The sequence below is a fragment of the Diprion similis genome, chromosome 11 (genome assembly GCF_021155765.1).
Source record: "Diprion similis isolate iyDipSimi1 chromosome 11, iyDipSimi1.1, whole genome shotgun sequence".
NCBI classification, from domain to species: domain Eukaryota; kingdom Metazoa; phylum Arthropoda; class Insecta; order Hymenoptera; family Diprionidae; genus Diprion; species Diprion similis.
The window spans coordinates 4,300,652-4,312,190 of NC_060115.1; the positions used below are offsets into that span (position 1 = coordinate 4,300,652).

The 11,539-nt window shown below is 40.6% G+C and overlaps 1 protein-coding gene across 2 annotated transcripts; it reads right to left on the reverse strand.

Annotated features, from left to right (window-relative positions):
* Nucleotides 1-2,652: 2,652 nt before the first annotated feature.
* Nucleotides 2,653-6,311, reverse strand: LOC124412682 (DNA repair protein complementing XP-C cells homolog). 2 transcript variants are annotated; one of them, XM_046892772.1, is made up of 5 exons: nucleotides 4,421-6,311; nucleotides 4,137-4,342; nucleotides 3,783-4,044; nucleotides 3,497-3,665; nucleotides 2,653-3,375 (listed from the first exon to the last, which is right to left on the reverse strand). In XM_046892772.1, the coding sequence occupies exons 1-5, from the start codon at nucleotides 6,152-6,154 to the stop codon at nucleotides 2,990-2,992; spliced, it is 2,757 nt and encodes a 918-aa protein (XP_046748728.1). In that variant the 5' UTR covers nucleotides 6,155-6,311; the 3' UTR covers nucleotides 2,653-2,989. The 2 variants fall into 2 exon arrangements, with proteins under 2 accessions (XP_046748728.1, XP_046748729.1); XM_046892773.1 differs by lacking the exon at nucleotides 2,653-3,375 and having other exon boundaries at nucleotides 3,516-3,658.
* Nucleotides 6,312-11,539: the final 5,228 nt, after the last annotated feature.

Below are 11,539 nucleotides of genomic sequence, written 5' to 3' on the forward strand. Positions count from 1 at the left end.
CGAGAAAAACGCTCCAGAAGTTTCGTTCCTATGTTAAATATGCGAAAGTATTCTCTGAGTTACTACCTTGGCCACCGGGCCATTCGGTTATCAGAGAATACTTTCGCATACATAACATGGGAACGAAAATTTTAGAGCGTTTTACTCGTAAATGGCTGGGGCATTTTAACACTACGGGGTAGTAATGCAACCACGCGCCGCCCGACCCCAAACTTCATTTCCCAACTCTGGCACTCTCCTTGTGAGATAACTGAAACATTTCTTTTCGTAGGTATTTATTACTGTTCGCTAATTTAAAATTTACGACCGTGGTTTAACTTGTTGGCTAATTTACTTGCAGTAATTGATAATAAAATTATGTAAATTGTTTGTCATTAGTAAACTGTGAAACTGAAGGCATTTCGATCAAACGCATTACTGGTGATTCCTCATGTAATGTTCGTGGTATTGGTGGTGGCTTACGTAACGTTGCAGAGGTTCAATTCAATTGAACAACCTTAAACCGTTTGCTACCCATCATATAAATATGCAATCACGTTACATCATGATTTCACAAGCAAGTGGTGCACTAAGACTGATAATGAACTCTTCAGGGTCGAAAAGATATAGCATTTCAGTCGCCACATGGATCATGAGTTGAGGTATTCAAAGTAGGGTTTAGCTATTGGATCTAGTGATGGCTTCAATATAGAACTTGACAGTTTTATTGAAATAAATTTTTTTAGCACATGTATCAGGGTATGTCAAAACGAATCTATGTTACGTTTCATTTTTTACTTCCAGTCGTACAGGATAGTTGGAGTAAGTTCTACTTATCATTAATCGATTTTAGAAATTTTTTTTTTTCACTGGGAACAACTCAATATTTTGCGCTAGTATCATCTTAGTGAAGATTGAAAACTTTGATTGGATCAAATATAGGGTATATTGCTTTAATTTATGGAACATATGTAATTTAATTGAGCGTCAATTAGGTGAACTATAATATTACTTTGGTGTAGATGGTAAAAAATTTATGACAATATGAAGTTATGTTTCAATTTAAAAAGTAAACCGTAAAGATGGTTCTTAACAGGCAATTAGAGAACAAGACGACTTCCATGATTGGAACTTGGATGGTTATTCCATTTTCGTTTCAATAAGATAATTTAACAAAAGCGGATTCTACTTAGAATATTTTGAATGAGCTGTTGGTTAGCCAGAATTTCAATCTTATCAGTGAAATATTTTTCTATCTCTAGTAATATAGATCTCTAAACTTTATACGTATAACATGTAACACATAAATGTTACTATATAGAGGATACTTACATCAACTTAATATTTGAACTCAAAATGATTATTGTATGAGAAAATATTGAAAGAAATAATTAAATGTCAATTTGGTCTTTGTGAAATGGAAACGCATACGCGTTTAATGCATGCTCAGTACTGTGCGTACAGATTATCAATCAGTTTGACAATGTAGTTTAAACTTGAACGTCATAATATCACGATTACCGTGAAAAAGCGTGAAAGCTCATTGGAATATTCATTCGAAATCCGAATTCCGAGTGTTAATAAAACATTTATGCTCCGACAACCGTCACTTATTTGAAACAGCTGCGAAATAATTAAATAAGTGTCTGTATCAAGTAGATATAATAGGCACAATCAGTGTCGACGGTTATATTAGGCTAGTAAGAATTGATCGTATTTGGGATATTACTCGCATCAAAAGTGTGCTGTGTTGCAATTTACTTTATGTGATACATGAACGCGATCCGCAAGCGTTACTTGATTAGATGATATTTTACTATTTACAAGTTTATTAGGCTGTTGAAGCAATTGATGAAGTATTGCAGTTAGTCTCATGAATAATATTAATTAAATATAAAATATGTATTTGTATAGAAAAATGTGAACAATTGTTATTGACTATTCTAGACCGAATATATAAGTGTAATGAAATGTAAACTCTTTTAGTCTAATATTTTCCATTTCTATTACGGAATTTATTTGAAACATCATTTCGGTTCATGTGGAAAAATTTTCACTGTGCCTCCATCATTTTCAGCTCAAAAAAAATTATGACATTTTTTCACTGAATTATCAAACATGTTACAATACGTGTTAAACTTATGAATATACTACTTAGTAATGAGGCAAGAGCGGTTTCTTAAAGGTATCCTTGTAGTTGGGTAGCTTTTATGGAGACTTGGTAAGATGAGAAATATATTAGATGTTAGTAAATTACTTGTATTTATTTGTCTAATACCAATTACATGCATACAGCATGTCATGTGCATTAGTGATGAATTCAAGAAATATTGTACAATGAACAAAATGTTACTTAATTTTGCATAATTGTCTTAGAATGAAAATGTTTAGCATAATTTGAAGAAAGATATAGCGGTTATATTAGTTGTAAAACCTAAGCGCAAGTTGTTTGAAATTTAAGATAGAAACAAGCCTGAAGAATACCAGTCAATATTATTGTGCTTATATAACTGTAACAGGAAGCACTCGAATAATTGGCATTCAACGGTGATTGATGTTTGCGCTCTATCTTCAAACTGCATTGGTAAAAAGAGCAAGAAAACATTCGTGGTGCATGAAAGCGTGCAGTAAGTAACCAGCACGACACACGTTTTTTCAATACCCAGCTGTATCTATACATACTTAATATCTGTGCTTTACAAAATATGAGTTATAGACGGTGTTGAGGTATGAAAAGAGTAACATTTCGAATGATATTTACAGACTATAACAAGGTGAGGGTAAAGAAATAGAAAGATCGAAACATAGAAGGGCCACAATATCGAATTTTTGAAAAAGTGAAAATTTAATTTGTAGAATTTGGAAATGTAGAATGCTGAAGTACGGAAAAGTAATTTGTGAATTTCAAAAATACTTGGGCGGTAAAGTTGTGAACAAGAATAATTGAATTTTTCTCGTAATCTTTAAAAAGTGCAGCGACGATCAACGAGCTGACACGTTTACTTATAATCTATTTTTTTTTGTCAACCTTTGTTCTTTTCCCGCCACCTTTGGTTTGCTTTACCCGTTTGTTCGGCTGCTTCGTGGACGTGCTGGGCGTTTCTTCTTCTTCGTCACCATTGAAATCATATTTAGCCGTTAGCCGTTCTCTGATGAGAACAGCTTTAATCAACTTTCTCCAATTCCCGTAAACCCTTTTCTCGTACTTTTCTCTGGCACGCTTATCTGCCTCTGCTTGTTCCACCTCCCAAGCCTCCCGTAAGACATCTTCAAACTCCTCACAAACAATAAATCCATCAAAAGCAGGCAGCGCTCCATGTCCGCCAAAATTGAAGCCCACTACAGCTGGAGCGCAATCAATGTCCAATTTTCTGGCAATACGGTTCAGTGCTGGAACTGAATAGAATAAAAAAAAAAATACACACCAAACATTATTCCTGTACAGATATTATTTTTCTACAGACAATATTCAATGACGAACAATATGGATGTTGATCTATATTAATTCATTACTCACGCTGAATGTGAACAGTTCCTTTAGGCAGCATACACTCTTTGAATAAGTCCACATTTCCATATTCATTCCGAGGAACAATGCCATCCTTGGCCTCCGGCGGAACGTACGGATCCGTCTGCCATTTTCCAAATACTTCAAGCGACTCATCTTTTAGCCTGGCACCTGAAAGCTTTTCATCGAGACCATGTGGTCATTGTACAAGAAATCCATCGGATTGCGTAGGTATGGCGTTATGCAAATTGAAATCAATAAGATAGCGCAATTGTAATAACTGAACATGACGTACCTTATCATATTTTGGTCTTGCTTTAACAACTTTGTAGTGTTTCTCCCCTGGTTTCACTACCCTAGCGCTTTTGACCCACGTTTCACGCGAACGCAGTGTGTGAACACAATGACGAGAGTATATAGGCTCGCCACGAACGTAGCCAAGTGGAACGACATCCGGTGGGTACAAGGCTTCAAATTTGAGAAGATGTCTGGGCAGAACGTACAAGGGGTGACCTTTGCACTCTGATACTGTCTTTGGTAGGGGCTGTTCCAGTTCCCTGTAAGAAACAATGATTTTTCATTTATTTCTACGGAACCCTGATCAGATTAAGTATCACACGTATATCAAAAGCCAGATACAATTTATTACTTTTGCTTGAGCATCTCATCCTCTGCTTTTGTTAAGGCTGTTTCAGGTTCTTTCCAAGAAGTGTGAGCTTCTAACCACCACTTCTCATCAATCCGTTGTTTGCGGGTGACGGTCAGCCAGTGGGGACAATATCGGCGTGTTACATCCTTGATTCGTCCCTCGGAGTTCCAGGCCATGACGTACAGCACTGGATCCGCAGCGTTTTTCTACAAGTATCAAAGTAGTGTCTTATTGTTACCAATTCGCAGATCCATGGTTTCTCAGACTAAGGAAATGATATTTACATATAGCTCAGCAGTGCAATGAATTTTTGCATCTGGTACGCTGACGCTTATCCAGTTTTCCTCGGACTCAACGTAAACTTCTGCCCATATATCCTTTGCTTTTTTCACTTTTTTCAGCTTCTCATCATTCTCTTCATCCTCTTCATCAGACGATATCAGCTTCCTGGCGGTTGAGTTTCTCCTTGGAGTTTTATTAGACTGTTTTTTAATTTTAGAAGCAGCATTTTTATTCTGACTGCGAGAGCCCTGTTTGGAAGATAATGCTTTGCCCTTTGACCTGCGAGTTCTTTCAAATGGTTCGTCATCCGTATCCTCCTCATCATCCTCATTCTCCTCCTTATCGTCATCCATTTTGTACTCATCATCATCATCATCATCATCCGTATCCGCATCTTTCGGCCAATGTTTGTCAGCTGTTTTTGCCCGAGACCTTAAAGTTCTTCCACCTTTTTCAGTCACCTCTTTGTCGTTTTTGACTTTATCAGAGTTTCTTTGGCCCTTCTTGTCTACAGGGATTGCGGTAGCTATCGTTCTTGATCTCAATTTTTTAGCTGGTGGTTTAACATCCTCCGCAGATTCTGTATTCACACTTTTCTTTCTTTTTAGAATTTCAGCTGCCTTTTTCCTGGCCTCAGTGGCTTTGCGAAGTCTGGCTGATATGTTTCCTTTTTCCTCTTCTCGTTTAACAGGACTTTTCGTTTCTTGTATCATTTTTGGATTTCTTGTGGCTGTTTCTTTTTTCGGTTCCTTTTTTACCTTCGCAGCTTTCACTTGGGAAGACTGTGGGTCGATGAGCTGATCTTTTGTTACTTTAAGAGCTGGCGGCTGCAGAGATATGACCAAGCGACAAGTCAGCCCCAAGGCTCTTAGCGTTGCTACGTAGAGTAGAACGAGTTCTTGATAATTGTGGATCTCCTTGTCTTTGAGTCTCCTTAGCAAATTCAGCGTCGTAATGCCGCACTCTGGCTTGCCCGTAGGAAACGTGAAAACGCTGTGAAACCATTTGGTGATTTTTTCAAGGTAAGAAAGATCAACCCTGCCTTTCGGGTAACAGTTTTTTGGTGCTAATTTTAGCGCAGCTGCAAGTAATATCGGATTGTTAATTTGCTTATTTATATAGAAACCATGCGCCAGCCAACACAGGAGTCCTACTTTGTGAAGCAATACTTGATTGGACCTCAGCTGTTGATTCAACTTCTTTTTCAACAAATCCTCAAGCGTTTCCTGTTTTTTCTTCTTCCGCTGATTGAAAATCAGGTTTGGATCGACCAGAGTTATTTTTACACCTTCTTTTGGAATGCTGTAGTTAGACGGAGCGGAGGCTGCAGCTGATTCTTCTTCGTCCGGCTCATCCTGATCTTGATCCGCAGTTGAAGCTGTCGCTCCAGATTCGCCCAAGAGTAAAAGATCAGCTATTTCGTTGGTGAGTTCTTTTTTAACAGGCTTTGTATTTTCAGGTTGTTCTGCACTGCTCTGATCAGACTGAATCGCTTGACTTTTCTTCGTTGCCTCAAGGTTCTTGAGGACTTGAGCCATGAGGTCATCATTGGTACCGTGGGATTCATTTTCGTAATCAAAATCAGACTCCTCCGAGCTTTCGGGCTTTTTTGGTACGCTCGCTGTTTTTCGATTAGGTTTTGTGAAAAACGGTGATATTGACTTCAGCTTCTCCGGGGCTACCATAAACTCGTTACTACTGTCCGAGCTCTCGCTGTCAGACCCATTAGCGTTCATTTTTCTCACCTCAACAACACGCTAATAACGAACTTCAAACAAAGACTAACCTCGAATCGCGACAGTCATAGTCTCCACGTGACCGCCATAACACGCTCGTTCTGTGTTCGCGCGCGCGCGAAAATGTTAAAGGTTCTCCAGGTATGAAAATGATTGCATAATAGGATTCGCCGGGTTCGCAACTTGTAAAGTTGAATTATAATTATACTAAACCGGTTCGCGTTTCTACGAGAACCTTTGATGAGACCGGTTCGACCCTGAGAACTTTTCGTCTTTTTTTCTACTCTTAATCACGTTTCAACAACTCAACTCATAATGTTGTCGTGCTGTTGCCAGACCACGTGTTCTCCTAAACTCCTATCCTTCGTTTCTAACCGAGAACAAAGACGATAGTTTCGTCTTCTGTGCAGCAGGTTTCTAACCGACGACGACGAGATGAGAAACAGAGCGACTGTTACTTGATGAGCAAGTGCCAAGTTTTAGTTCACACGTCTTTTAACAGGTATCACTACTGGTATGCAGTTGATAATACAGCATCACGGCTCCACGTGGTTCTTTCATCAATTTTATGTTGTAGCAAACGCGTTATAGATATCGTTCGTAATTTTGTACATTCTTTTTTTTCACTAAAAAATTAGTCTCACCGTACCGAACGCATCGTGAGTGTAAAATTTATTGAGATTTATTGAGATTTCGAATTTATTAGTTTGGGGGAAATATGCATGAATTCTTCGGTCTTGATTCAGTGTTTTTAATACGGTAAAATTAAAGCGCTGGTTAAAGTAGACACAATTAATCGATATCAATCAGTGTAACGTAAAATTAATAATATATCTGTCTGCGTTTTTTGTACATCAACTGAAAATAAAGAATCCCGCATACCTGTTGAAAGGATAATTTCATTGTGCAGGGAAAAAAAAAGAGTCATTCTAATTCTTTAATTACTTATATTATTCCAAACTCATGTGTTGAACTTTGAATTAGTTGTTAATTCGCCACAGATTACTGCAAGTTAAAGTGGTACAACAATTAATACATCCAACAATTGGACCGCACATAATACATTATAAATTTATACTTCACAGATACTATAGACTCAAGTTATTTGTGTGGGACCCTGAGATGAGCTGGTGACGTATACGCGGATGTGGCGGGGCATTGATGGATTAGTTACACCTGACCGCAGTACGTACGACGCTATGCTGATGCTGCTTCGTATAGTACATATAGCTCTTCATCCATGGTGTTTGGGACACGGGATTCTCTAACAGGGAAATGTCTTACAGTTTGCAACACGCATTACTGGGATTAAACAGTGATAGATCTGCAGGAGTAATAGGGATCGAGGACTTATTTCCGAGGTATCGAACCGGCATGTCCTTGTGTAGGTGAAGCTTGACTTGAGCTCCAGAAGAACAGAAGCCAATCTGGGAACGGCTGTGCCAGCTGGAACGCTGCAGAGATGCTTCGGGCGTCGCGAGTCCCTGAGATAGACGTCGCGACGCCCCCACCCCCACCCCCACCCCCGTCCACGGCACCCTCAGCCATCCTCAGCTCACCCTCCTATTGCCTCCTGCAGCTAAACTGATTATAGTCGAGCGCGCGGCCCCTCCGTCTGCTTAATTAAATTAGAAACTTACAATCATCTAATGTTATGTCGACCTTGCCGCTTACTTTTGTAAGTACAACTGCAGGGCGAATTTACACCACTGAGTGGGTAGTCGAGGTCTGTATAGGTGTTCTCGCTTCTTTTAATATCCGCGACGCTGTTCAGTACTAACGCTATGTATACCCACTTACCCGTTTTTCGCAAATTACTTTCAGGCATAATTTATGCATGATACACGGTATAATATGTATAATACAAGACACGCGTAACTTGATCATTGATCGATTATGATTTTTCTCATGCACAATCAATTTGGATTTATATAATTCGATTTTCACGCTTGATCTCTAATTTTTTTTTTTTTTTTTTTTACTATAGTACATTTTACTAGTACATTCCTCACATAAACCGAACTATCGCGTTGATAATATAGTACAAACTCGATCCAACGATCATGCCAGAGAATATATCGATGGTAAAATTAACTCCTAGCGATTTTTCATGTGACTCGGTTAAAAATTTATCGTCGCAGTGGTACGCGATGCCACGGACGTTTGATTGACTGCATCCGTTGATTAACGAACATTATTGGAATATATACCTGCACCTGCATTGATGAAACATCATTCGGATAGCGCCGTTCCATTGTGAGCTTTTATTTCACCCCTTGTTGCTCGTTTGCTTACCGCCCGGTAACACGACTCACAATCAGAATTGAAATACTACGTTCCTGTGAACGGTGGCTATAGTACTGTATTATCCAATACACTTGTGTGTATGTTCAGATATGTGCGTATATATAGGAATGTAAATGGATTTTATTATCCCCGAACTTTGAGGTAATGAAAAATTTCTTTATTTCTTTAATTAAAGCGTTACATAACGCGGTGCGTTTGTGCAATCCAATAAAAATATTGTGTTTTCACAATTACTAATTACATTTTGCATTATCCAATTGTTTTAGTAGAATATAAAAATATTACAACCGAGTTATCCGTAATCCTGATTATCTGGCCGTCTCAACATTAATAACAAAAATTCTGTGTGGACAGGAAACCGTGATGAGTAAAAGTAAAAAAAAAAAAAAAAAAAAAAACCAGCAACTCAATTGTGCATGCGGCCTCTGAATCTGCATCCTGTATATTTGCGATGACCCGAACGTACAGCCATGAACGGAGTAAATTTTCGACGGGTGAAGATGAATGCATTTCCCGAACAGAAATCCGAACGGCGTCCAGAAATATTAAATTGTATTCCTACGGGGCGTCAAGTCGAGGGTGGCGAGGCGAGGCGAGGCGAGGCACCTAACCAATATTTAATCAACTTTGGAGGAGAATATTATTCTCCGGACAAATCAAGGACATATGTAGCAGACCGCCGCGCCGCGTCCCCTTTTCCGTCATTTCGCCGCGTGTGCAAGCGCGTCTGCAGAACGGCAGAAAGAGCAAGAGAATTGCAGAGAATTTCCGTGCGGGGAACCCCGGCTGCGGCGTGCGGCGTGCGGCGTGTGCCGCGATTCCCTGGGGAGGGGATTCCCTCCCCGGGTTCCGGAGTCTCGAGCAAGCGCGCAGGGTACACACGCGGGAGCGGCGATCGACTCGTGAGAACAAGTGCAATACAAGTGTCGCACCGTTCATCCCTTGGGATAATACGGAAGGTAGAAGAAGAGCGAAATGGGGGTGTGATGAGCCTTTCCGTCTACCTGATCCGTGCAGCGCGCAGTCATGCCAACCACCACGCAGGATGGGCAATAAAAATTTTTACGCTCTTATTTATCGTCAATTTTTATCCTCGAGCAAACAACTAAAGCGAGGAAATTTCATCACAGAACCTAGCGCGTCTTATATGGATGAATATATACTCCGGACGACGAAACCCTCGTCTAGTTTATCCGGCAGAAGATTCACGATCAGGTATTTGGCAGTCGAAGATAGGCGGACGTATGTACCTACTATACCCATTGGTGTAGGTACGGTTTGGATCGAAAGAACGGCACTCTTCCTGAACAAAAGTTGAGCTCAATTATTGACCCTATCGAACGTCGAATCTCCCGGGCCTACCGGGAGATCTTGCCCAATTGGTTCTGTACGTTTTCACCCCCCAGCCGCAGCGACGGATTGTTCCAAAGTACGTCCTGCAGGTCAACGGTATAGTAAATAGTTCACTGATTTTTAGAACTTGTCGTGTTTATGTAAAAACTCGACCAAGTTAAACGGTAAAAAAAAAAAAGAAGCACAAGAAGATTATTTTATGCTTTTATTTTCTGACTTACTCGAAGAAGAAGAAGGAGAAAACAGAAACAAGAAGTAAGAGAATAAGAAAAGAGCGGCGGGACTCGGGAGTGGATCGTATATAAATCATTCAACTCAGTCTTCAAATCCTGTCAATTTGTTAGAGTAGCTCTGGCATTCTGGGAAAAGAATGAACTTGGCAAATCGATACACATATCCCTCGCAACGGTGCAGAAGCGTATGTAGATACGGATTCGAACTACTCATAATCCAAATACTTGCACCAAACAAATTTTAGACATTATTTACTGCATTTTACTAATTCTGTTCTGCACAATACGGAACTTCTCACGGTCATACTAATTGAGTGAATAAAGTATAAAACGTACGTCGATGATTTCATCAAATCGCCAAAAAACGAGGCAACCCCTTAACGCATTCATTTATTGCATACACTGCATTATTAAATATCAAGAGCTGTGTACTGTAAGGGATGAAAGTCGAGCAAAGTTGTCGGATCTCTTACAGCCAGCAGTGTTCGATTCAAAAGTAATTCATGGTACCCGCCGTATAAAAACATTAAAGGTTCTTCCGTAGAGCTTGAATTTGGCATCAATACCAGCAGATGTTGAAAAATTTCGTCGCTAGTTTACAATTTATACAATTGTCAAAGTACAGATTGACCGTTGTCCCAAACGATCGAAACTTGAAACGGTAAAAATTCACCGAACTTTGACAATTCTGAATTTTAACAGGCTTGTACCCGCGCGTTAAACTGTCCTTAAAGTACAAAAATCTTTTAAAAATCGTTGTCAAAAACAACAAGTATTTCGATACAAAGTTTAATGTTCTGGGTACCTCGCCCAGGGGTCACTTACGACAATTGATCGTAAAATCAAGGGTTGTGTGTTCAAAATATTAGCTGGCTCTGCACCGTCGGATGATAGCGTTCATTTTGACATGATGGTGGTCGCGCACCTCAGTAGAATCCTCACCGCGTCGGCTCGCTCCTCCATCACTCCGTTTGTCGCTACGCCGCGGAGGTCCTCCCGAGGGTGGCGGCATCCCCCAAATTCCCCTTCTCCCCCGGTCCTGCAACGGGGATGGTGGGAAGAGGGGGGTGGTGGGCGGTCGGTGCCCGTTTCCCTCGAGGGTGAGAAATCCGGGGGATGGAGCGGAATGGCCGTTCGCCGTAGGTGCGGGGGTGTGGGCGCCCCTCGAGCAGCGAATCCGGGGGCGTCGAGGGCCGCCGAAGCCATGCCGCTTCTCCGTCGGAAGCCACGCCCTTGCGCACCCTTTACACTGTTATTGAATTAAGCTTATCATTTGATTTTGAGGAAACCCACCAGTCGGTTGTCTCGGGTGCTCTTAGCGGGACGAAAAACTTGGCTATCACGGATAATCGCAATAATTTGATATCGCCTGATCCGATTATAGAGCGAGAGTATAACCATCGCGGGCGAATTGTACTGCAGCGCGAGGAGAGGTGGTGGGTTTAACATCTCCTCGTGCAGGCCGCTCGGCTCGGCCAAGGTCTTGGCCTGG